Here is a 27735-nt window from a genome sequence, read left to right on the forward strand (position 1 = left end):
CTTGAGAAACGAACATTGAATCGTGAATTTTCTTGTCCTAAAAACCGTCTAAACCATCGCGCTAAGATGCAAATGGGTGCCAAGAGTAACCAGGAAGTGATTCTGGACACTATCGACTCACTCCGACGTCGTAAGGCTCGTCCAGACCTCGAGCGAATATGCCACATGGTTGAGCGCAAATATGGCGTTAGTGCAGCCGAAGTTGAATGCGAGTTGGAGCGCTTAGTGGACGATGAAGTCGTTTACAAAGTGGAGTACAAAGGTAGCACAAGCTATCGCAATGCCGCCAAATGGAAGCAGAGCCACCTTAGTGGTAACATTCTCAACTCGGCCGATTCCAGTCGTCTATTAGTGGAGGCCGTGCAAGAATTGAGTGGAGGGGTGAAGGCCTACCCCACCTCGGCAACAACTTCTACAAGACGAGGGAGTTCCACGGCAGGCTCCTCATCAAAGAAGCAATGCGGGCCCATACACATTGAAGATATTGAGAAGCATGTACTCGCTCGTGACCCGGATACCAAATTGACCATCAAGATGCGCTTAAGAGAAGCGCTCGAACGGGAGATCTTCTCGGGGCGTCTGGTCAAAGTAAACGTGGGCTATGCGCTGCCCATTCCAGGGGGTGAGCCGCCAGTAGTCGCAGAGACTTCCAAAAAGGTGGACCGCGTCAAGAAGCGAAAGGTAGGCCTCGTAAAAGGTTCACACAACAAAAATAATACGTAATGCTTACTAACAATCACTGCGCTACCCGAGTCAGAGTTCCTTCCTCCATGTGCCCAATGCAGGAAGTTACAGTCTTGACTTGTTGAGTCTTAGAACTATTTTTTATTTCACGCACCTCGCGCGTCGTGCACTCACCCCAGTCTTTGATGTTCAAACACACTGTTTTTATTATATTGCCATGTGATAACAGTCCGATCCATGGATAGAGCAATTCTCATCACGACCAACAATAAATAACAGTTTGGACGTGTGTGACAAAGGCTCCTTTGAAATCCAGCAAAGTCAATTGCATTGTGTTGTTTAGTGGCCGTTTGTTATACAAGTTTGATAATGATAACTGCACTTATTCATTTAAAACAATGACCTCTATTGTTTTAATTCCTTTAATTCTCTGAAACATCCCGGGTCGTCAGAGTTGATAACGGGGAACACTGGGGTGTGACCCATTTCCGGGTCCAGGCTGACCCAGTTTAAAAAGAAATGATTTAACTCTTTTTTGTTTAGGTTACTGTATTGTTTTGAAATTTTATGAAGATGGATACAAAATGTTTGAATTTAATTGAACTCGGATGTTGCTTCATTTTGACCTGTTTGGGGTCATTTTTGACCCACAATTTGGCCATGCCCATCTCACTGGATCAATTATGACCTGGACCTAAATTCCAAAGCCTGTATTATAAAGCACACAAACTTGCTGAGCACAGAAAAGCATTCCTTAAAGATACTGGACACTATAATTGGTATTGTCGAAGACCAGTCTTCTCACCAGTGTAGGCCTAAAGCAATATTTTCTGCGTAAGCAGCCTCTGTATGAAATTGGTGGCACAGCGCATGTGGTTTTTCAGAGTACGGGGAGAGGTTCGAACCGCAAGTTGCAGATCAGAGCCCCTAAAATAAAATAAAAATCGTGGTTAGTATCTTGTTTTAAATTTAGAGGACCTCGACCACTCAACTACATCGACGTGATCGGGAGAGATACGGAGGCTGAAATTGTGGACCTTCCAAACATGATGGGGGATAAACTCCTCTGACATGACGTTGTGCATGGAATCGCGGTTGCGACCGCTTAATGATGATGATGTAAATTTAAAATCACTTCCGATCTACGATATTCAGGGTCATATAACTTGCTTTGGTCATGCCCCATATTTTTTTCAAGGGGGTTAGTTTAGCTGACAAGCTGATATTGTTTTTGTATGATTAACACTTTACATTAATTGTAGTGAGGCAATAACCCCTACTGTTTACCTTTTTTACACAATATATTTTAATGATATACACAACAGCCACCGATTAGGCTTTGAAAAGATAAGTTTTAGTTTTAAAAGTTCCATCGAGTCCTACTTTTTCTTTCCTTTAGCCGACTTAAACGAGCTGCTGACCGAGTAAACAAATCATTGAAGCTTAAAATATTATTATCAGTATTATAGGCCAAAAACATGTTTAGCATGCATCCTGCCTTTTTGAAAAATAGGGAGGAGGGTGCTTTTATTTTTTAATTTTTTTTTTTTTTTTTCTAAATAGCCGCCCGACACATTTTTAAAGATAATTTTTTTTTTCATCTGAGATCATTAAAATGCATTCTTGTTTTGTTGAAAAAAAGGGGGACAAGAGGAGGCGGCCACCAAAAAGGAAGCGGACGGGGACGCGAAACATGTTTTTTGTTTTTCTGGCCTTATCAATCTTCCAAAAACAATATAGCGCATTGAGGCGTTGTGTCACACGCGTCGTGTATTAGTAGTGGTTCTTGCGTCCGCACACACCGGTAAGGGTGTTTTTAGTACTATCGTGTTTGTAGTTGTACAAAATGTTAACAATCAATAATTTGACAATAATCATGTATTCTGACTATGCACGGCGGATCATCGACATAATGTGCCGCAAAGGCTGGCTGGCTGGCTGGTATTCTATTTTTTTAACCAAGCGACTGATGCATGACGTCTCAGTGTTATGTCAAAAGAAAAACCTGGCGCTGACTTTTTGGGATTTGTAAACCTTGAACTATGGCATGGTTGGTCCTTTTTCTGCCCAGCCGTAAACTTGTATTAGGCCCACATCACGTTATGCGGAAAAAGGTGCGGGAACCCACGGCGCAGGGGGCATTGTGTGTGCACACGTTATACAAATAGTGCAGTGTGACGCGTTCATTGCATATTCATCGATATGCTAATCATGGTATTCACTTTTCAGATCCTCATGAATATTATGACGTATGGTCGACTTCTGCCTGGCCGGTGGAGCGAATAATAATCACCCGAACACGCAGCATTTATTTATGTCCCCCGTCTCCATGATCGCATCGGAAGAGAAACATCCATACTGATAGGGTCCGTAAAAAAAGGCACTGGACACTGTTGGTAATTAATATAAAAAAATCGTAATTTACTTGGTAGCGAGCAATGGAGATCTGTTGATAGTAAAGAACATTGTGAGGAACGGCTCCCCTCTGAAGTAACGTTACGTAGTGTTTTAGAAAGGTAATTTCTCATTCAAATAATGCATTTTAGTATGCATCTGAAAGCACACAAAGTAATGCAACAAGGGTGTTTTTATATCTTTATTCTCCGAGAATAATCTCTTGCAAATTCGATGACCATTGAGCCAATAATACTGACAGTTTGGATATTTTATGCATATTATGTTGTGAAAGGAATACACCAAGTGAGAGTGCCTGTCTTTGACAATTACCAATAGTGTCCCGTGTCTTTAAAGAAACATGAAGAGAAACAAATTAGCTTGCTGAATGGAACACCTCCCTCGTTCCCACCGATCGCTCGCTCCCATGTGTTCGAAACCACACCGTTGCATTCATTGAAATCAAAATACCTCTGCAATGCTGACCAAACGAGTATGTGATGAAGCAGGTCATGAAAAATTTCACACTTTTAACTGATTTCAGACTTTTTTTTTTATCAACTTGGTGACAAAAATAGCTGATATAAAAAAAAGTTCTGCTCTTTAAGGGTTCTACCAAAAGGTGGAAATGTCACCATTTCATATACCTCCTAAAAGTTAGATCGTAGTTTCATACTTTGTTTGTATAGGAATGACTCTCATCCCTGGCTGAGACAAACAACATTTTCCTTCATGCCTTTTTTTAAATTCATGTTTAAATACATTGTGGAACATTTTAAGCAGCAAAATCTAACACCATTGTTTTAGAATTGACATGGAGGATTTGTTTTTCTTCATTTCATCCACTAGGCCAAATAGAAAAGAAACCAGTTAATCGTTCTGCCTTTTTGGAAAAAAGGAAGGATTAGGACCTTTTTCCCTTTTTTTTGTGGCTGGGCTTAAAAAAAAAGAGATTGTTAGAATGAATCTTTTTTTAGGAAAAATAAAAAATAATGTCTTTTTGTTTGTTTTTTCAAAAGGAGCGGGCGGCCTGTTAAAAGGAAGCGGGCGGAAAGCTAAACCTGTTTTTATTATTTATGTTATTTTGCCTTATAATGTTTCATTTTAGTTTTAATATGACTGTTACACTAACAAGCACGTCTCGCAACATCACACGTACGATAGCATGCATGCAATACACACGTTTTTACTGTCACGTCACCAACGTAGGCCAACGTAGTTTTTTCTTCTTCATGCTTTGTATTTTTTTTTAACAAGGCGTGAGGCATTATAGCCAGGTTTTAGTTCAAAATAGGAGACCGTGTCCAACGCCTTTAATGAAAAAAAAAGACAAAATGACTGGGTGCACTACACCGTGCACTACACTGTCCGCTTGTGTTGCGTTCCCTGACTGCAGAAGTATAGCACTGCAAAAAACCGGGTTGTGAAATCCGAAACCTACCGAAGAGAGATGAAAACTAACTTTTAGAAATAAAAAATAACCATAATGAAGCTGTTTTTGCAGAAGTTAATGCTTTTTCAACATCATGGTATCAAATTTGATGATTTTTTAAACAAATCTTTATAGTGTGACAACATCCATGTGTCCAACCTTGGTTGGAAAACTCGACCTGTGACGTTGAAATTGAAAGGTCTGTGGCCGGCAGGAATTCTATTTCATCAAATTAATAAGTTTTATGATGAACTAAAGTGCTATTCACACGACAGCAATTTAACTTTCAAAATGTAGCATTGTTTGAGAAGATTTTGCAACTTGGACAGTAGAAACAATTGTTGTCCTTTCACACAAGGTAAATTTGGTAAATGTTTACAGTTACAATTTAGCAAGGGACTCTTGCTAAATTGCTATCGTGTGAAAGGGGCTTTACTGATTATACAATTCGTACATGTGTCAATGTTTTAGAGGGGAGAGAGGGGGAGGGAGTTCCGTCTGAATGGTCTGAACATAGAGCACGCGACCAGACCTGAATCCTCTAAAGGTGGATGCAGTGTCATTTTAGGAGAGCTGCGTCACCATTTGCCTTTTGGAGATGGTTGCATTTTGGTTTGTGTAAATCTAGACTACTTGGCAAGTCGTAAAAATGTTTGTCGTGGTTTTGCTTGCTTGCAACTATACTCTTGTGAAACTACATGTACACTCTCGCGCCACGAGAGTTGTATGATCGCGTGATGGAGCATGAAACATTTACGACTTGTCCACAAGTCTAAAAACAAAACTGATTCGCGTACAGACCGTGCAAGTAACCTCTCACGCAAACACTTTTTGTGAACCTTGGATTCTCGCGTCGTGTACACTGTTGCTTTCTTCAATGTGAAAAGTAACCAACAAAATTATAGTCTCCTCTCCACTGTCCGCCAATTATGGCTTCCCTCGGTGCAAATGGTACGCACGTAATGATGAGTGCGCATGACCCCTGCTGATAAAACATAAACACATTTTTTCGTTGTTGTTTGCTACTAAAAAGCGCGGGACAGCCCCAACCATGGTTTGTTTAGGTTAGTTAGTTGAAAACTAGAGGATTAACATTATTTCCTTTGCCAATTTTACTGTTTCCATTTTTGTGTGCACTTTGGGCCAAACATACCATTTACCCTGTAAAACACATTCACGTGGTCTCGTTTTTTTTAAAGGCACTGAACACCTATTTCAAAGACCAGTAGTCTCACTTGGTGTATCCCAACATAATTTATGCACAACAAAACAAACCTGTGAAAATTTGGGCTCAATAGGTCATCGAAGTTGGAAGAGAATAATGAAAAAAACGTGTGCTGTCAGATCAGATGCATATATAAAAGGCTTCAGCTGAAGCCCTGTATCATTAATTGACCCGTTTCTCTTCAGAGAGAGCAGTTTCTCACAATGTTGCCGCTATCAGAGCTCTCCAATGCTTGTTACCAAGTAAGTTTGTATACCTTTAGTGAGTAATTACCAATAGTGTCAGGGCCTTTAATGGACTGATTCGCGCCTGAGCGCTTTGCGTATAAACTCTTGCAGAGCCAGTACATATCCTCATGGCATGCAAGATTATACACATTGGTCATACAGACAGTTTTTAATTTTTTGTTTGTGTCATGATTGCCACATTTAAAAGTTATAAAGAATAACAGCAGAACACGGTTTTGAGGTGTGCCACATTTCTTCGCAAAATATCCGTCAAAATAATAATAATGTTTTATGTTTTAATTCATTAAGCTCGTACGTGTAGAAATCATGTCTGCATGAAGACCCGGCTGTGTTGCTCTTCCTGACGTCACAGGTTACATGGTCCGTAGTGACGTCACGATTTTCAATCCTTGAAGATGTTGTTGCCATGTCAATAATAAAAAAGCGCAGCATGCGATGTTTCCCCCAAGATTATTGTTGTCATTTTTTACCAATAGCGAGATGCCTGATTTAGAGTGATTTTTGGAACAGTCATCGGACATCCGGGACTTTGCAGGAAGGATGTTTGTTTGTGTAGACAAAATCAAAAAGTCCTGTCCGGTATACGCGGGTTGCATGACCTCCAATAAGTCACGGATAAAAAGTGAGGTTTATATAACTCATAGAATTCGTTATCATTATCGTCATGTGTGCGTACAGATCCATCGATTAACAATAACATCTTCTTTGAAAATTTACTGGACTATATCCTTATAGCTTTAGTGTGGTTACTGTTTGTTTATAATAGGCATGTACTACTTTTTGAAAAGGGGATCTTTACAACTTACCTTAGCATTAGCAAGTAAATACCACACCGCACACACCCATCCCTCTTCTGGTTTTGCTCTATTGACGGTTTTGCTCTATTTTAATAGAGCAAAACCAGAAGAAGAAAAAAAGAGCTTTAAGAATATTTATTCCGATCCGGAACTGTGTTTGTAATAGGTCCACACATATGGAGCCACATTAAAACAGCGAGTTGCGAAATGATGTTTATTTTCATGAACCAATAGTGTTTGTCATACACGAACTTGTTTTGTTTATTGAACTGTTTCCCGTTCATCTAAGCGTGTTATCTGTTTATTAATTAATAAGTATTTACAACTTTTTGGACCCGGAAAATTCGGTCCATAGAGACATTTTTTATGAAATAATATTCTAACGAGTGGAGTTTGCGAAAGATTGTATAGGCCTATATTATCATGAACGGTTTGTCACGAACTGTTCTAATTAATCTTAGTGTGGTTGTCTGTTTACTTTTTTACTACTTTTAGAAACCGGACCAATTATACATGGAGCCGAATCCCTTGCGAATGAAATTTCGAAAGACTGTGAATTTTCATGGGCGAAATGATTATAAAAACTCAGTAGAGTTAAAAAGGGGCGAATTGTGATCCCGGTAAAATTAGTTTAAAACGAAAGGAATAGAGAGACTGATCGAAGTGTAATTTGTCACTCACCGCCCCCGATTGTAAACTATTATTTGAGAGAGAGGAACAGTGCGGTCATAGTGAATTTGATTAACGCGGATTGTTTTCAAAATGGACGCTGTGTGGTCTGTGCCAAGTTGGGAAAGAACCACGTCATCACCACTCCACGCACCTTGCCTACAGCAGCTCTTTTCTGTGTTCAGTGGTGTATCCGAACCTTGTGTGAAGACCGCGGCCGCTGCCCAAAATATACTGTATATATAGCCATGGCTAAAGCGACAAACTGAGTCCGCATTGCATGTGAATCATGTTGTGTGGCCCTTTAGGGTATTTACTTAAGAGCTGAACTATTTTGTCTTTAAAAACTCGGGAAACAAAAACCCGGTCGCGCTTACATGAAGAGGCGTTGCTTTTAAATAATGTGGCTTTACTTCCAACATTTTTTAACAGCCCGAACCATGCAACGGCTTAGCGTGACCAAAAGCGCGTGTCGCCTGAATGCCGCACTTCTTTTATGATTCTGATTATGTGGTGAATCCGGTGACTGTTTCATGACTCAACTTATTGCCGAGAACGTAGGCTGTGTTTCGCTTCGTGTACGGCATTACGTGAATATCACACTACGATAGGCATGGATGACGGTTGTGTTCGTAATAATAATAATATACATCATGACAGGCCTATTGGACATGCAAGCTCTATCAACCATCGTTGATAGTCCCGTTATAGTCCCAACCAGTTCTCGAAATTCTCCTTTATTTATGTAGGACCCATACCATTTTTTTATCATGCAGAGGGCACTTCAAAATGGCAAAGAAATGTATTTTTTCTAAGACTAGGGCAACGGTCACCCGACCTGCCTTTCCGTTCATGTTAATGTGATCCAAGTGTGCTGTGACGCGCAGAGACGTTCGGGTACATAATTAAATTTTGATCAGATAGAAACAGGAAAAATGGGTCTTGAAAAGTAATCAAAATTATAATACTATCTCAATAATTACTATGTAAATCCATGGGTAGTCATTTATAATTTGGAAGAAGGAAGAATAGCACTGTTTCGAGTAGAAACTGTTCTTACTAGGAAATACTTACAGAAACCAATTACATCTTTTTATGCGCGAATAAATTGCCAATGTTTTTCGGTAACGATGTCAAACCATAATATATGAGCAGTCATCTTGATCGCCCGTTATAAACAATAGTGATTTAACCGTAGCAATTTGTTCAATAAAGTTAAACAATTTATTTTAAAACAATATAAGTTCCGTTAATATTGGAATTCATTCATTGTCACTCTTCGTTTTGTGCCATGGGCGTGTCAGTTTGAAGTGTCGTGCTTTGGTAATGACTCTGAACACCGCACACAATGTATAGGAAGCCCAGGCCGAAATTCACAAAGCTGCTAACTTCACATAAAATACTGCTTGAGAAACGTCTATATTTATTCGGGCAAAACATTCACAAGATAGGCCTACATGTAGACATGTTTAAAAAGACTAAGGTAAGACAACAGTGGGATGCCCTGGAGAGCATAAAAGTTAAAAATATTACTGTCGCCAAAAGGCGTCCGTCTCCTAAATCCCAGAAAAGCCAGGACAAATAATGATACGTTACGGCAAGAAAGGGCATACCAAAAAGCACAGAAGATAATAAAAATCACTGAACAACTATATAAAAGGTCCTACAAGCACAAACATGAACACATATATTGTAAAATACAACCAACATCCCTTTATATGACACAAAATAGAAAGCCAGTGATCGGCTTGTTGCTGGTGCTGGATTTGGTGTTTTGAATCAAGATAAAGTATCCTCCATCATTGTTGTCGAAACCAGTGATGCCGGTTGCCGTTAATCAGAGTTCTTTCACTCAAGGCAGAGTACATCAGTGCTTATCTGTGCAAAGCTGGTCCTACCGCTTTTTCACTTTGCTCTTAGCTCAAAGGAACACGGTGCCTTGGATCGGTCGAGTTGGTCTTTAAAAAGCGTTTGTAACCGTTTGTTATAAAATGCATATGGGTAGAAAGATATTTTTAAAAGTAGAATATAATGATCCACACAAGTATCACTCGAAATTGCGTGGTTTTTCTTTACCTCGTCGACTAACACTGTCGGCCATCTATGGGAGTAAAACTTGTTGACGGGCCCATAATGGCCGACTGTGTTAGTTCGCAAAGTAAAAAAAAAAGAGGAAAACCACGCAATTTCGATGCAAATTTGTGTGGAACATTGTATTCTACTTTTACAACATCTTTCTAACCATACGCATTTTATAGCAAACGGTTAAAAACGCTTTTAAAAGACCAACTCGACCGATCCAAGGCAACGTGTTCCTTTATATTAAAACTGTCGCTATAAGTGGTTAATGTGTTTGCTTTTTATACGAGTCAAGATAAAGCACAATAGCTGTGCACAGGGGCCAAAGTGGGGGTTTCCCATCCCGAATTGTGTCTCGTGTGTCCCTCGACACAGTTATTATATTTTGTTGACCCAGTACGTTCATTCTTTTGACTTTTGCTTTATTTATTTTTTTCACTTTTTATTATTAATTACTTTTTTTTTTTTTTTTTTTTTAGAGTGTACTTTTATAATAATCACAGATAGATCATCTACCTCCATGCGAATGGATACATTGACTTGAGTGACCGCTGTGTATTTTGTAAGTAATGTCTGTAATTTGTAGTTTGCGTTTGGTGGTAATAAATAAAAATCTTGCCAGGAAAATATTGAGATGGGTGTAAATTTAAAGCCATTGGACACTTTCGGTAACAGTATTGTCCAAAGGCCCACACTTCTAAACCCTGTAAGTTATTTGTAAATCTGTAACTTTTATTTTGTTTTCTGTTCCGAAAACCGATAATGGCTTCAAGCATTAAAAAAAAAACGTATTTTTGTTGTTGTGAACATAATTGTCGCAAAAGCAACTTTTTAAGTATAGTTTTCCCTCCGGAAGGCAGTTTTTTACTCTTACTTATAATATTGTTAAGTAATTAGCCAGCATTATCTCTTACGAGCGCCAGCTTCCATTGTCGAGTGTCACAGCAGACGGATTATCCAGTTTCTGATCTAACGTTCATGCAACAGCCGTTGGTGTATCGATTGGCTTCAACTGCGCATGAGCACATTGTTTGATTCGCGGGTTGCTGTTAGATTAAACGCCATTATACTTTGCGCTTCAGAAGGCGACTATTTCAACGTGGTTTCTGCTCTGAAAATACGTGGAAACCCTTGCGCTAAGATGCAAATGGGTGCCAAGAGTAACCAGGAAGTGATTCTGGACACTATTGACTCACTCCGCCGTCGTAAGGCTCGTCCAGACCTCGAGCGAATATGCCACATGGTTGAGCGCAAATATGGCGTTAGTGCAGCCGAAGTTGAATGCGAGTTGGAGCGCTTAGTGGACGATGAAGTCGTTTACAAAGTGGAGTACAAAGGTAGCACAAGCTATCGCAATGCCGCCAAATGGAAGCAGAGCCACCTTAGTGGTAACATTCTCAACTCGGCCGATTCCAGTCGTCTATTAGTGGAGGCCGTGCAAGAATTGAGTGGAGGGGTGAAGGCCGACCCCACCTCGGCAACAACTTCTACAAGAGGGAGTTCCACGACAGGCTCCTCATCTAAGAAGCAATGCGGGCCCATACATATTGAAGATATTGAGAAGCATGTACTCGCTCGTGACCCGGAGACCAAATTGACCATCAAGATGCGCTTAAGAGAAGCGCTCGAACGGGAGATCTTCTCGGGGCGTCTGGTCAAAGTAAACGTGGGCTATGCGCTGCCCATTCCAGGAGGCGAGCCGCAAATGGTAGCAGAGACATCCAAAAAGGTGGACCGCGTCAAGAAGCGAAAGGTAATTGAAATATTCATAACATTGAACTCGGAAGAAGTTTTATCTTTTGCCTGCATAGAACAACCGCGATGCTTTTATTTATGTTTGTGTACCTCAGGGTTGTTGCCGAAACAATTAACATCATTATTTTGTTTCCTGAATTGGAATTTATTCATCACATTCATTTTTTATGACCACACTGCACCCCGATAATAACAACATCCTCTGCCTTCTAGTTTCTGAGAAACAGGTTTTCATTCGTTGACTAAAGTTCTCCGTCATGAATTTCAGTTTTGGTTAAGTATGCCTACCACCATGGAATTCAACTTGAATTTTACCTGGAACTGCTGCGCGATTAGTTTCTGAGATTTTGAATCGAAACCTGTGAGACTATAGCGCGAGTGGATTTTCACAAATGGTAATCCCCCATAAATTATTATGAAATCTTTCAAAAAGATGTAGGGGAATTTGTAATTACATCATGCCTAGTGTACGCTTGGGCGCGTTTGCTGCCGATTGTAGTCTTAAAGAAATAGAGGTAGTGACGTTACGTGGGGCATCAGATAAATGGTTTTGCGGGTTGCACTTTTGGTTTTCGGTGTGTCTACATTTGGATTTGCCAATAACCTCGGGTGCGTGTATGAGTGCGGCATACCGTTATCGTAGTATAAAGCATAGTGCCGCTCAGTGTGCATGTTTTGTCTTCAGTCTGTTTGCCACACCTGGTGTTATGATGATCTGATGAATATGCATAAGGTCATGTTACCACCTCGTATGCCGGCTTTTGTACACACGCGCGCTACGCATTGGAGCGTGGAAACAATATTATGGTTAGACTTCTGCCAAGTCTGCCGAGTGTTGTATTTATCGTGAAAGTTTCGCTTCTGGTTAGTTCTGCCTCTGGTTGCGTTTGTTGTGGTTCCAACGAAAGAGGGCCAGCTTTCATTGAGCTGCCCATCTGCAGATCTTCGTTAATAACTCCAAAAGGTAATTACCAAACGCGACCACCTTTGTTGTAAATTAACTTTCACATGTTATTCTTTTATTTTATACAATAATACATAGGACTAAAAGCAGTGGACACTATTGGTAATTACTCAAAATAATTATTAGAATAAAACCTTTCTTGGTGACGAGTAATGGGGAGAGGTTGATGGTAAAACACATTGTGAGAAACGGCTCCCTCTGAAGTGCCATAGTTTTCGAGAAACAAGTAATTTTCCACGAATTTGATTTCGAGACAGGTTTAGAACTTGAGGTCTCGAAATCGCACACAACTTCGTGTAACAAGGGTGTTTTTTTCTTTCATTATTATCTCGCAAGTTTGATGACCGATTGAGCTCAAATTTTCACAGGTTTGTTATTTTATGCATATACTGAGATACACCAAATGTGAAGGCTAGTCTTTGACAATTACCAATAGTGTCCACTGCCTTTAAAACAATCGAATCGCTCCAAAAACCAAATGTATACATTGCCTTTAAATTAAAAAACTGTGACGTTTCATGAAACCGTGTATGTACCCTATCTTGTAAGAGCCCAAGAGGAAAACGTTTCCGTTGATGTGGTAAAGGATTTGTGCTAGAATTAAATGGAAACAATTTGGTACCAATTGGTTTGTGATTTTTTTTTTAGGGACGGGCATAATGCAATAATGAACGGTATGAAACCAGTTACAAATTGTATATTGTGGCAAAGTATTCTAGTAATCAACACGTTGCCTCATTTAGCTACTTTTTGTTGATCTATGGAATTTGGTCCATGAACAGTGGTGCGTGCTGGTCCGCAAGCTGATTTTGTATTTAAACACGTTTCAAAGTGACGTATCTTTTTGTTTTTTGGTGCGTGCTGGTCCGCAAGTTGATTTTGTATTTATACACATTTCAAAGTGACGTATCTTTTTGTTATAATAAAAGGTCCCGCCCTTGACCTGTGCACGTAGTTGCACTTATAGTCGACATTTCTAAGCAGGAGACTCATTGCGCGTAGGATATACAGTCACTGCTGCTGAACCCTTTGGGTTGAAACATGACGGAAATGCTTTTTGTGGATTCGTTTTGTGATATGTCGGCTTCTACATACTTTTCGCTGTAATATATTCTTTGTCAAAAAGCCTTTGAACAGTACTTATGGATACCGGCGCTATATAAATTATTTTGATTGATTGATTGATGGATACTTATGTTTGCAAGCGCGAGTGAGGTTTTGGCACATTTTAAAGGAACACGTTGCCTTGGGTCGAGTTGGTCTTTGAAAAGCGTTCGTAACCGTGTTATAAGATGCATTTGGGTAGAAGGGTGCTGTAATTGTTTGCCTTTTGTTTTTTGTTAAGCGCATTGGTATTTCTTTCAGTTATGAAATGCGCTATATAATATTAGTAATTAGCTATTATTATTATTATTAAAAGTAGAATACAATGATCCACACAAACATGCCTCGAAATTGCACGGTTTATTTTACCTCGTCGACTAATAACACGGTCGGCCATTAATGGGAGTCACAATGTTTGACTCCCATGACCGACCGTGTTAGTTCGCAACGTAAAAGGAAAACCACGCAATTTCGAGGCAAACTTGTGTGGATCATTATATTCTACTTTTAAAACATCTTTCCAACATGCATATGCATTTTATAATAAACGGTTACAAACGCTTTTTATATAGACCAACTCGACCGATCCAAGGCAACGTGTCCCTTTAAGACCATTTATGCATGGTTCGCCTATAGTTGTTCTAAAAGCGAATAGCATTACACTAACCGTTTAATATCAAAATATTTAAACTTTTAGGGCTGCACATCTCTTGTGCTTGTAATTCGCAGGAGTACTCCAGTTCGTGGAGCAAGATAAGCCCTAGGTGGCTCTTCTGATGATCTAGTTCAATTTTTTTGAACGGATACTTTTTGTTTGGCTGTGACGCCAATTTGTTTGTTGGAGGTTCAAAGTTCATTTTTCAGTGCACGGTTTGGCGGGTGTACTCATTTGCATATTGACATATAACCCATGCTTACCTAATCAAAGTACAGTTTCCTAGTTTTGTCAATGGCATGTACAAGAAGTATAAAGAGCGTTTTTATAAGTGATACATGTATATATATATAGGAAAATGCCTTCCTTTCGCCGTTGCGTTTAGGCCGACGGTAATAAGTAGATAGTTTTAGTTTTTATTTTGCCTATATTATTTGCAAGGCACTTTGGAGGTCACCAATCAAAATTGTCCCCATTAAAACAGAATGCGCCGTTGTTATTTATAGACAGTATTTAATACTATGGACGATTAATGATGAAATAGTTTCTGTTCTGGGCGCTCTATAAAGCTATCGCCATTTAAAGGGAAGGTACACCTTTGGTAATTGTCAAAGACCAGTCTTCTCACTTGGTGTATCCCAACATAAGCATAAAATAACAAGCCTATGGAAATTTGAGCTAAATTGGTCATCGAAGTTGCGAGAAAATGATGAGAGAAAAAACACCCTTGTCACACGAAATAATTGTGTGCTTTTAGATGGGAATAAAATACTTCTGGCTAGAAGTCTTTTCTTATTTTAGTAAAAAAATTAATTACCTCTTTCTCAAAATCTATGCTACTTCAGAGGGAGCTGTTTCTCACAATGTTTTATACTATCAACAGCTCTCCAATGCTCGTAACCAAGTCAGTTTTTAAGTTAATATTTGTTTTGAGTAATAACCTTTGAGTGTACCTTATCTTTAAAGACACTGGACACGTTGGCTAATACTCATAATGCGCATTAGCATATTGTATACAACATTGTGAGTAACAGCTCCCTCTGAAGTAACGAAGTTTTTGAGAAAGAGGTAATTTCTCACTCAAATAATCAAATCTGACCGGGGACATCTGAAAGCACCCAAAATGAGCAGCATTGTTTTTCTTCTTTCATTATTTTCTTGTAAACTTGGTTGACCAATTTGAGTCCAGATTTTTCACAGGTTTGTTGATATGTGCGCAATGTTAAGTGAGCATCTTGGACAATTACTAAACGCGTCGAGTGCCTTTAAGGGTAGTTCCGAACAAGTGGATGTCCATGATGAATGTACGAGATGTGTGTGCTGGTCGAAGGAACAATGATTAGATAGACAATAGCACTCAAAACAAAAACAAATCACGCAAAAACACGTTAGAACGGTTGACCTACGCGCATGCGTTTATTTAGCATGTTTAAAGGCATGGACACCTTTGGGTATATTGCCAAAGACCAATATTTTCACTTGGTGTATCCCAACATTTTGCATTACATACAAACCTGTGACAATTTGAACCCAATTGGTCATCGAAGTTGCAAGAAAATACCCTTTTTGCACCTTTTTGGTGTGCTTTCAGATAACGAACAAAAGGCCTGATGATGACGTATTTTAATATTTGAGTGAGAATTTACCTCTTTCTCAAAAACTGCCTTATTTCAGAGGGAGCTGTTTTTCACAACGTTTATACTATCAACAGCTCTCCATTGCTCGTTACCAAGATACGTTGTTATGCTGAACAATTATTTTGAGTAATTTACAAAATAGTGTCCAGTGCATTTTATAGGCCTACACGACAAGCGCATGTGAAGCTGTGCGGTTCATGGAGTATAGCCCGAAGTATCGATTCGTACTGACATTATGTGCAACAATACGGGCGTGATGATGAATATTAAAATTCAAAACAAAAAATGAATTCAACATTGCGTTTAATGTCGGCACTTCAAGGTGAGGGGTAGAGAAAACGCTTTACTGCGTTTATTTGGTTAAGGCGCTATTATAGTTAATGGATATTTTAATCGCTGCGAGTTGTGACAGCTCGCATAATAATGCACCTTTAATTATGATATGGCATTATTTAATAACGATCTCTCACGATCTGTTGTCAGTTATTACATGAAATGATCCAAATGATTTAGAAATGTTTCTCTATTTGTGCCCGTCGACCGAACCCTTTTCATTCGTGTATGACGACATATTTGGGGCCGAGGAAAGGGAAGACCGGGGGAAAGAAAGAAAAAAAAAACTCCCAATGTAGAACGCGTTATGCAAATGAGATATCGGCTGACGTTGGGGCGATGTGTCACGTACAGTATGTAGCGTGCTAGCTGTACACGGCCAAGTATCGCTGTGTGAATTCACTGTGTTTTCGAGGTCGATGTTGGCCATAGTTTTTTTGTGGTCTGTTTTAATATGCCGCAAACGTAATGTCTACGTGGATGAATGCGCGTATGGCGAACGTGTTTAGTTTTGTCATCGGTTTCCTCTAGCGCAGTTTTATAGCCCAAGCCGTGTCTTCATTTACAATGTATAAACTACCGTCATCACTGTAGCTATAGTATGATAATTTAGTTGGCCCTATACGAAATGTATTTTTTTCACCATTGCGCTTTTCAATTTAACTCAAACCCGGTATTATTATTTCGTGTGACGCTTGCATAGTTGGTAACTGGACGGTAACTGTCCTGTTGTTATGAGAAATAGCCATTATGAAAGGTGAACACAATAGGACACTCATGTTTTTTCCCCAATGGTTTACTCCCAAACCAGTGGACTTGTGTATATGGCCCAAAACGAACGTACATATATTTTTTCACCATTGCGCTTTTCCAAGCCAGTACTATTTCTTGTGGCGCTGGTTTAGTTGGCGAATGGAGGAATGGAGGTTGTTGTTGAAATGTTCAATATGTTCATAATAGGCCTACTTTGTGACTAGCTAGCATTACCAAAATAAGCTTGCCTTTACCAGTTCATCACACCCGAACAAACATCGTGGTGCCCCGCAAAGATATTAACAAAATAGGGAGACCGCCATTATTAGATAGCTCAGTTGGTTTAGAGAGTGTGCACGTTTCTGGATGTTGTATGTTCAAGTCCCGATGTAGTCAATGTCTCTTTATTCAATTTTAACTTATTCCATCGTTATCTATTGGATGTTTTTCACAGACCTTATGCACATGATGACGTCATGTCAGTACGGCGCCCCCGCATTGAGGTCAAAAGGAGGTTGTTCATTGGCCAATCTATGTGCGTTTCGATTGTTTCGTCACCGTTTGACCTCCACAGATTGCGGCTGGATGACGTCAATGCATAAGGTCTATTATTGAGCTAGCCAGCCCGGGACCGCTTGTAGAGAATTCTGACCGTTCCTATCAAGTGTTTAAACTATTTTCCCCAGCTGTTCTGGGCTACTATTTTGGCCACTATCTTGACCCCTGTTAAGAGAGGTCGCTGTGCACCAATAACCAAAGAGGGCCCAAAGGAATAAGCCAACAGTTTGCTGCTGTGATTTAGTTATGATGTGCCAATGCTGCAATGGACGCACCCACACTGAATATTTTTATCTGAACACAGTGAAGTGCTCGTATCACGCACGAGTACTATTATAGCTAGCTGCATGTAAGCGCAGCGGTTCTCCGTTTTAGTTTACACTCTGCGGCTATAGCGGCGCGTAATATAATAGGATTGAAAAATAATAAAAGCGGTAATTGCTCAAAATAGATTACCCCGCTTTCAACTGCCATCAAATTATTGATCTACCTTCTGCACTTGTTCACGCTTTATTGCGTGTGGGAGCAAGACTCCACAATATTGTTCTCATGCAACGATACAATTTGGCAGCTTAATCACAAAGTTGACCAACACTTAAAGACACTCACTTAAAGACAGTGGACACTATTGGTAATTGTCAAAGACTAGTCTTCACAGTTGGTGTATCTCAACATATGAAAATTTCAGCTCAATCGGGCATCGAAGTTGCGAGATAATAATGAAAGAAAAAAAACCTTGTCACACGAAGTTGTGTGCTTTCTGCATGCTTGGTTTCGAGACCTCAAATTCTAAACTTGAGGTCTCAAAATCAAATTCGTGTAAAGTTACTTCTTTCTCGAAAACTACGTCACTTCAGAGGGTAGGGAGCTGTTTCTCACAATGTTTTTACTATCAACCTCTCCCCATTACTCGTAATCAAGAAAGGTTTAATGGTGATAATTATTTTGAGTAATTACCAATAGTGTCCACTGCCTTTAAAGACCCTGGACACTAATGGTAATTGTCAAAGACCAGTCTTCTCACTTGGTGTATCTCAACATATGCATAAAATAACAGACCTGTGAAAATTTGAGCTCAATCGGTCATCAAAGTTGGGAGATAATAAATGACAGAAAAAACACCATTGTCACACGGAGTTGTGCGCTTTCAGATGGTTGATTTCGAGACCTCCAATTTTAAATCTGAGGTCTCAAAATCAAATTCGATGAAAATGACTTCTTTCTCGAAAAGCACGTCACTTCAGAGGGAAACGTTTCTCACAATGTTTTATACCGTCAACCTCTCCCCATTACTCGTTACCAAGTAAGGTTTTGTGCTAATAATTACTTTGAGTATTTACCAATAGTGTCCACTGCCTTTAAAAGAATCGCTTGTAGCAAGACAAAAATAAAAGAGCGTTTGTTTTTGTATGAGCATCTGCGAGACACAGCTTAAACGCAATGTACACCTGGGTCCACTTTACGCAGAATCGTAGGAACTTCACAAATAAAATATTCGTTATCACCACGTCGTACATACGTACACCTGATTGAAGTTCATTACATATAATTAATTAGGTCTTTTTGCCTGTCAATTTTCCTTCAATACAAAAACAAAAGGCTTTTTGACATTCATCACATGGAGACTACACGTCCTCGAAAGTACGTAGTGTGGTGAATTCATCATTGTTAAGGAATTCGTAATTCGTAATTGGGAATCCGTAAATGGGAATCCGTAATTGGGCATCCCGAATGAGTGACGACATCATACAAAGTATAATATTGTGGTTGTTTCTTTCAGCGTATCCGCAAGACACACGGTCCCGACTTCGAGCATGAACCACTCTGCAAACAGCCGTCGTATGACCAACGATGCGACTACTGTTCATTCCACGCCAGCTGCAACAAGTTCGGCCTGGCTGAGGATCTACTTATCTGCAAAGACTGCAGCCTGAAAGGTATGCGAGTTTGGCCTCATGTGGCGCTGATTTTAATTTAGCGCCAAATATGACGCAATTGCGCGCGGAGTGAGAAGCACCACTCGGAGCCCCTCGCCCCTTCCCGACACACGTCTTATTCCATGCCATTGCTAGCTGTCGTCACATTTTACAACCAAAACCCTGCATGAATTACCTTTAAATCAAACGGCATGCCAATACATCTTACGCATTATATCTCGCCTCCATAGACCGTTTGCATTGGTCGCCATCTTTGATGGAATCGTGCACGCGTGAAAGGCCGGCATTTCGCTGAGAGTCGTGTGCAGCTAGTTCGTACACTACTGGCGTACACGTTTTTATTTTTTGTCATCAAAGATGGCTGTCAGTGACGTCATGTGCAATCCATCTTTTTATGGTTCTGCTCACCGTAGAATTCTGTTTTACACCGAGTCATGCAAAGAAGATAATTTCCTTGTGACGTAAGCGCAGAATTTTGCGGTAAACACAGTCATGAAATCAGCCCTGAATGCTTTGGAGCAAACTATTATTTTATAATTGTGTATTGTGAAATAATGTAGAAATATAAATTGATGTTTTTGTTTTGTTTCGGGAAGTAGATGTTTTGCGATGGACCTAAATCAAGATAAAGGTCTTAGCAGTGGTAAATAATGGTTTAGCTTTCATTAATAAGTGGTCAGTTACGCATTTTCCATAAACCTCTTAATGTGTTTGCCTTGCAGTTCATCCATCATGCATGAGATACTCGGCCGAGTTGGCAGAGAGGTCGCGTCTATCGCCCTGGCAGTGCATGGACTGCAAGACATGCCTCGTCTGCAATGAATCTGGAGACGCTGTAAGTACAGTGAACCCATCTAAAACCAAGGTAAAGCTTTGGAGCCTGATGATGACGGACGTGATGCAAACCAACCGTGTGGCTCTCGAAGAGCGAATGGTCATGTGCGGACGTCTTTTTAACCGCCAATGCAGCTGAGTTCGCTGATTGTTAATTATGGCCGATGAATATCTGGTAATCGGATACGGGAGTCTGTGCAAAAATAACATTTTATAGACGACACTTTTTTCCCAAGTTCAAAAGGGAGGCCCAAAAAGGTCAACTTCGTCTGAAATAGCTGAATTATGAAGTCCCTATCTATTAAAAAATGGAGTTTCACTCTATTGCCTTTTCGAAACGTGGGCTTTGGCTTCGTCATTTTATTTGGGAAACCTGTGGGAAATTGCCCTTTTCAAGTGTTGATATCTGGCATTTGTTGTCTAGTTACAAGTAAGTATCAATTGAAGTGAAATCTAAAGTGAAAGGGATCTATAACTCAACCCGGTTTGGATGCAGTGAATTGCAAAAAGAAGCCACCTGTCTGCGATCAAAATTGTCGTGACCAAAATGGTCTGCTTATAAATGGTGGTGTTACAAATGTTCATACTTCTTTTCATGCCTCAATTTTTGCTTGCTCCCTCGTTTGATTGTCACAGGACAAGCTTCTCTTTTGCGACTCCTGCGACAAAGGTTACCACATGTCATGTCACTATCCACCAGTTTTCAAGAAACCAGAAGGTAACGTACCATGATGTTGTTAGCCACTGTAAAACTGATACCCGCGTCCGTTATAGTGTATTTTGTTGGTATCGGCAAAATGGCTGACAGCGGTTGTCAACAATGTTAGACATTTCCGTCAAATTCTAATGTAACAAAAAGAAGGAGCTTCAGAGTTTGAATGTTGTCTCAGACCCCCATAAATGGCCGACCCTGTTTGTTCGCGATGATAAACGCGAATGTAAGGGAAAATAGGGAAACTAGTTGTGGGAATGTGGCCTTTGCCGATACATGCATGGAATTAGCCACAGTCAAATTATGCCATGAGTAGGATAATTGGCTATAGATGGATTGCAATACGCGTCATCGGCCGCCATCGTTGATGTATTTTACATGTGAAAAGTGCACGAGAGTCACGCGCAGCGGGTACACCCATGCACTTTTCACGTGTAAAATACATCAAAGATGGCGGTCGATGACGCGTATTGCAATCCATCTATGGCGACATCACAACTTTGAACAAGTATGGGTATTTGAAGAGGACAAGCATGAACCCATGAAATCAATTGTTTCTAGGGGAAAAGTTTAATAATGTCTCAAGGTGATGGACTCTTTTGGTGATCGCGCCTATGTGTCGGTTGATTATTTAACTGTGAAAAGCTAGGGTTACACTCTTTTCATTACCTAAATTGTATTTATTACAGTGTTTTGTTCCGCCTTATGTAGGGGATTGGTGCCTGCTTTTTACAGCAAGTTTGTTTTATTTGTACACTGCTTCAGTACAGTTTGTTTAGTACTCATTTAATTTTATATAATTATATTTTTTATGACGACGTGCTTGAGAAGACACGTCTTTTAGAGGTTTTAAAACTGTGGAACTTCCTCGGTCTTGGTCAAGATGTTTATAGTGTGCGAAGAATTCAAATAAATAAATAAATAAAATGGTCTTTGTAAATTTCATTTTTTAGGCTAGTGTATTTTTTGACGTCAATGTGATGTCATTTTACAGTTTGTATTTTGAAGTAATTTTTATTGTGTTTTGTGCCTTCAAACTTCTCTGGACTAAGAGGGCGTAATATCAAATCCTAATTCACCAGGGGTAATTAATGGGTACCTGCGAGGGCAGAGATGGTTCTTGTGATTGATTTAGCCAAGTAGCGCATAACTTATGTTGCACAGGTTGCATACTCCCCACCATGGGAGCTGAGATGGTTTAAGGAGTGATTGAAGGCCCAGTGACCAGGGGGAATAATGTGAAGCGCTTTGGGACGTCCTCTGGTGTGAAAAGCGCTATATAAAAACGGGTTATTGTTATTATTATTATGTTTTAGGCAAGTGGGTATGTTTCACCTGCGAGCGAGACGAGGAGATGGAATACTACTCCAGTGATGGTAGTGCTGTGCTTTCAAGCAGTGAAGGTAACTTAACATGATTTTTGTAACTTTTGTAGACATTTTTAAAAGCACAGGTATGGTTTGTCATGCAGTTTTATGGAGGGATGATACCATTCATTTTGTTAAAAATCCAGCCTTATAATTCAAAGGCGCACACTGTCTTCTATAGGCACGCCGTTAAAGGCATCAGACACCTTTGGTAACGGTCAAAGACTAGTCTTTTTGTCAATTTTGGTTTTTACCCATACACCGATGTGTGTTAGCACTGTATACTCAGTACTTTCCAGAGCCCTGTGAAAAAAATATCACGGGCATGTTACTCGGGTGGGATTCGAACCCACGACCCTTGCAATTCTAGAGCAGTGTCTTACCAACTAGACTACCGAGGTTGCCCGGTAGCTGGAGGCAGTTCGAATCCTATGTTTTGGCAGCGGGTACCGCAACAATATAAGAGATGTTAAATTTGCATCGGGGATAAAGAATATTAATTATATATATTCTTTTTGTTGTATCTCAACATATGCATAAAACAACAAACTTGTGAAAATTTGAGCTCAATTTTTATTGGTCGTCCACATTGCGAGAGAATAATGGGGGATAAACACCCTTGTCGCACAAGTTGTGTGCTAAATTCAGATGCCTTGAATTCAAGACCTCGGTTCTCGAATTTAAGACAAGTATTTTAGTGAGAAATTAATTCTTTCTCAAAAACTACGTTACTTCAAAGGGAGCCGTTTCTCACATGTTTTTTGTTTTTACTATCAACAGCTCTCCATTGCTCGTTACCAAGTAAAGTTTTTATAATGACAACTATTTAAAGTAATTACCAATAGTGTCCAGTGCCTTATAAGCGTGTACAGAAATGACAGTTGCCTTAAATGCCTACCAGAACGTAGAACACAAAGGCCGGGGACGTTGACGTCATGATAACAAAGAAATGTTGCCTGAGTGTCAACGCAGATTTGCCAATTGGAAACATATATATTATGCCTAAGAAGACACGCTATTGTTTTGCTCCTTGTTGCCAGGCTAAAGGACGACCTCGCTTCAAATTTCAATGGTGCTCTTGAGTTTAGCGTGAAGTTAAAACTTGTTTTCCGTATTTCTTTTTCAGATTTTTACAGTATTCAGTCTTCTCCATCTGAGCCTGGCATGGACCTCTCCCTAACCGAAGCATCGAGAGAAAACAGGTAACCGTGGATGGTCTACCTCCGTCAATTTGCGTCATTAACAGTTCATTGTGAAGAATGGCGATTCAGATAAAGGCATTGAAGCCTTTTCGAAACGTCTGCAATTGAATTCGCCTCCACCTCAGCTTCTCCATGTGTGCCTTATGGAACAATATACATGCCATTTTTGCACGATTGCAAACCGCCAATATGAAGCCTTCACCAAACCGCGGTCCGCCAATCTCATCCATAGTCACCTTCCGCCTACATTCATTTCATTATGGAGAATCACAGTTACATCTACGTACATACAAAACAACCATTACATGCAAGTACAAGAACTGTCCATAGTACACAGTGCACGCTGCGTTCAGCAGACGACCGAAAGTAAGCTGTCAATATATGTGTTTTGATTGGTCCGAGGGGATGTTTGTCAGCTGCACCCACATCACATGGGACCAATGATAACACAGATATGGAAAGCTCACGTCACTGCACGTGTATCCATTAAATCATTGTATCCAATGGTATCACTGATTCTGTAAAACCAATACCTGGCTCTATCCTTGTGAATGATATGGACAGGGGACCAGTCTAGGAAGACACCGGCTCTGTTTACATGGTTGTTAATACACGTTTTCATTGGCCATTATTTTTTAGCCCAACCGCAGGGAAGGTGAGTCCAGACGTCGCCACGCCCAGCCCATCCAACGCCGCTAGTCTTCCAGAGCAGTCGGCCTCAGCCGGCACCAACGCCCACTACCGCATGACAGACCCCGTAGAGTGGGGCATCGAGGATGTGGTGAGATACTTCAGTGTTCATGGCTTCCCTGAGCAGTGCAATGCCTTCAGAGAACAGGTGAGTGGAGGATACCGTGTTAAAAGGCAGTGGACACTATTGGTAATTACTCAAAATAATTATAAGTATAAAACCTTTCTTGGTGACAAGTAATGGGGAGAGGTTGATAGTATAAAACATTGTAAGAAACAGCTCCCTCTGAAGTGCCATAGTTTTCGAGAAAGAATTTGATTTCGAGACCTCAGATTTAGAACTTGAGGTCTCGAAATCAACCATCTAAACGCACACAACTTCGTGTGACAAGGGCGTTTTCTTCTTTCATTATTATCTGGCAACTTTGATGACCGATTGTGCTCAAATTTTCACAGGTTTGTTATTTTATGCATATGTTGAGATACACCAACTGTGAAGACTAGTCTTTGAATATTACCAATAGTGTCCACTGCCTTTAACCCCGTTGAGATCAATGACTTTATACAAGGGGAATACATAACAATAATAATTATTTTTATCACCTTGTAAACCCATATATTATTAGGTACTACATAATTGGGTCTCAGAATTCATAACTTCAATAACCTACCTTTCTGTAAAAATGAATATACTAAGCACCTTGATTGATTGATTGATTGAATTTATTCGGATAAAAATACAGCAAGAACATACTCAAAATACAAACATGAACTTAACAACAGGAGAAAAGACAAAAAAACAAGATAGAAATACTGCAGAAAATTATCCAAGGATAGCCCAAAAAAGCCAATAACTTAGACTTATTTCCATTGGGGTCCAGATTTAGAACTTGAGGTCTCGAAATCAACCATCTAAACGCACACAACTTCGTGTGACAAGGGCGTTTTCTTCTTTCATTATTATCTGGCAACTTTGATGACCGATTGTGCTCAAATTTTCACAGGTTTGTTATTTTATGCATATGTTGAGATACACCAACTGTGAAGACTAGTCTTTGAATATTACCAATAGTGTCCACTGCCTTTAACCCCGTTGAGATCAATGACTTTATACAAGGGGAATACATAACAATAATAATTATTTTTATCACCTTGTAAACCCATATATTATTAGGTACTACATAATTGGGTCTCAGAATTCATAACTTCAATAACCTACCTTTCTGTAAAAATGAATATACTAAGCGCCTTGAGTACATTGTTGGTAGATACGTGCGCTATATAAGACTTCCAATATCATTATTATTATTATTATTGAAAGTAGTTTATTTTATATTTGTACCAGATACACGGAAAGATTATGTGCTAGTTTTTGGAATGTTTGTGGACCACCTGGAGATCATTTTGAATGAAGCAGTAATTGCATTTGGGTTTTTTGTTTTTTTTGTTTTTTTTTGGTTTTACTGCGCCTTGAACACCCAGCAGGGTGGATATGTGCGCATTACAAGTCTTATTATTATTATTATTATTATTATTATTATTATTATTATTATTAACAACAACGTGTTTATAGTTTGCACTATACACCGGCAATGTATTGTAAGCACCAGGGAATGGCAATATTATCTTTCTCTGCAAAATGTAGCGCTTTGAGTACTCTGTTTGTAGATACGTGCGCTACATAATACTTTAATACTATTATTATTAGTAGGCCTATATCTGGTAATGAAACCAAGGTTGCCTTGTACTAGTGAACGTAAAGGGGAGGCATATAAACGTTTGGTAATCATTTTTAAAATTAATTGCCATAAAAGCTGTTTGTTTGATTTTAGAAGCGTACAGCCGCTTGCGATAGTATTAAACATTTTAAGAAACATTTATCTTCGAAGAAATGTGGTTATGTAAAAAGAAACCATTGTTTAAGCCCCCAAAATGTGAATCGGAGGTGTATTATTCTCCCTGCGTAGACATCACCGCTTTAGATTTTTTGGCGATGTCTAACAAACGCGACCACCTTTTGGAATGAAATGCACACAGTTTATTTTATTGTGTACACGTATGAAGGATTAAAAACAATCGAATGGTTCCGAAAGCCAAATGCGTGCTTTGCCTTTCATCACTGTAGCTCGCAAGCTTGGGAGGCAACGGGACTTTGAAGATTTCTTGGCTTTGCAACATCCATTATTAGAATCTTGTTTTCGTTTTTCAGGAGATTGACGGCAAGTCGCTGCTCCTCATGAAGCGACTAGACGTGCTGACCGGACTGTCACTCAAACTCGGCCCCGCACTCAAGATCTACAACCATGTGACCCGACTGCAGCTCTTCTGCAAGCACGGATGCAAGACGAACGGCAGTAAGGGAGGGAAGAGCAGCAAGGATGCGACTGGGGGCGACAACGCGAAACCAACAGCTTCAAAGCCAGTCGCTGGAACGTCGACGTCGTCGGCAAAGTAATAGTGGACGCATGTCACCTGTAAACCAAGATTGGGATATAAATGTACCTAGATTGGGATGTACTTGTACCCAGATTTGAATATGCTTGTACCTAGATTGGGACATACTTGTACCCAGATTTGAATATGCGTGTACCTATATTGGGATATACTTGTACCCAGATTGTGATGTCCTTGTTCCCGGATTGGGACATACTTGTACCCAGATTGTGATGTCCTTGTTCCCGGATTGGGATATACTTGTACCCAGATTGTGATGTCCTTATTCCCGGATTGGGACATACTTGTACCAAGATTGGAATGGGGATATCCGCGGTCGCCAATCGGATACCCCTCAGTAACGGCAATAAGGGTGCAAGAGAATCAAGAGTTCCCATGATCCAGCAAAAGCTAAAGGTAGCCGTCATGCACTTGTCAATCAAACAGTACGTTTTTCAGCAATTTGCTTCCATGGAAATCTTGCACAGTCTGCAGGAGATTTCGAGCCAGCGAATTTGAAGTTTGGTATTTGATACAATTTGTTTTCTACTTTTGTACTTTACCAAGCATGGTCCAGCCACAACTCTTTTGCTTCTTCCATTCCTAGCAATGTGATACTAAGTCCCTAACGAGACCGGGGTGAAACATTTTGTCTGTGTTCTGTCTACCTTATTCATTATGGTGCAGTCGTCTTAATTTCCTCCCATTCAAAACCAATGTTAACCAGACCGAGGCTGGAAGGAGAAATAGTCTGGATCCTATGTGTACAATGAAGATTTGCATCCATCTCTTTTACATCGGATGCAGGGAACAGTGTCTGCTCCAAAAAGAATTGCCAATTATTATTAAAGTCACCTGGAAGTGGTATTTTTTCAAAATAAAGCTTTTGTCACTAATATATGTGTTTTGATGAGTTGAATGTGAATAAACAGTTAACTAAGGTTTTAAAAAATCAGTTCTTATGTTATTTACAGATTTAAGAGTAGACCCCGACCCGAGAGGGCGCTGTTCGTGACGTCAATCGAGGCAGACTTTGCCTGTAATGCGTAGAGTAAACACAATTGCAAAGTAGATGTACGGACCAAGTCGTGAGTTTCGACCAGGTGTATTGCTGCTGAATGCAGAAAAACACTTTTTGAAATGTACCAACTCACGACTTGGACGTACATGTACTTTGCACGTGTGTTTACTATACGCATTGCAGGCAAAGTCTGTCTCGATTGACGTCACAAAAGGGGTAGGCGGAGTCAGCCCCCCTAACAACTTTATTTTT

At 39.9% G+C, this 27735-nt stretch overlaps 1 protein-coding gene across 2 annotated transcripts; it reads left to right on the forward strand.

Annotated features, from left to right (window-relative positions):
* On the forward strand, positions 1-27371 carry LOC117297985 (histone acetyltransferase KAT6B-like). 2 transcript variants are annotated; one of them, XM_033781192.1, is made up of 8 exons: positions 1-681; positions 19068-19224; positions 19947-20059; positions 20695-20776; positions 22087-22173; positions 23264-23339; positions 23979-24177; positions 26239-27371. In XM_033781192.1, the coding sequence occupies exons 1-8, from the start codon at positions 67-69 to the stop codon at positions 26482-26484; spliced, it is 1575 nt and encodes a 524-aa protein (XP_033637083.1). In that variant the 5' UTR covers positions 1-66; the 3' UTR covers positions 26485-27371. The 2 variants fall into 2 exon arrangements, with proteins under 2 accessions (XP_033637083.1, XP_033637084.1); XM_033781193.1 differs by lacking the exon at positions 1-681 and adding an exon at positions 10574-11281.
* Positions 27372-27735: the final 364 nt, after the last annotated feature.

The sequence above is a fragment of the Asterias rubens genome, chromosome 12, assembly GCF_902459465.1.
Source record: "Asterias rubens chromosome 12, eAstRub1.3, whole genome shotgun sequence".
Classification (NCBI taxonomy): Eukaryota; Metazoa; Echinodermata; class Asteroidea; order Forcipulatida; family Asteriidae; genus Asterias; species Asterias rubens.

Coding starts and splice junctions, on each gene's coding strand:
- LOC117297985 (XM_033781192.1), top strand. CDS start 67: ATGCAAATGGGTGCCAAGAGTAACCAGGAAGTGATTCTGGACACTATC. Junction 22,174..23,263: donor TGTGCTTTCAAGCAGTGAAG/GTAACTTAACAT, acceptor TTTCTTTTTCAG/ATTTTTACAGTATTCAGTCT. Junction 24,178..26,238: donor GCAATGCCTTCAGAGAACAG/GTGAGTGGAGGA, acceptor TTCGTTTTTCAG/GAGATTGACGGCAAGTCGCT.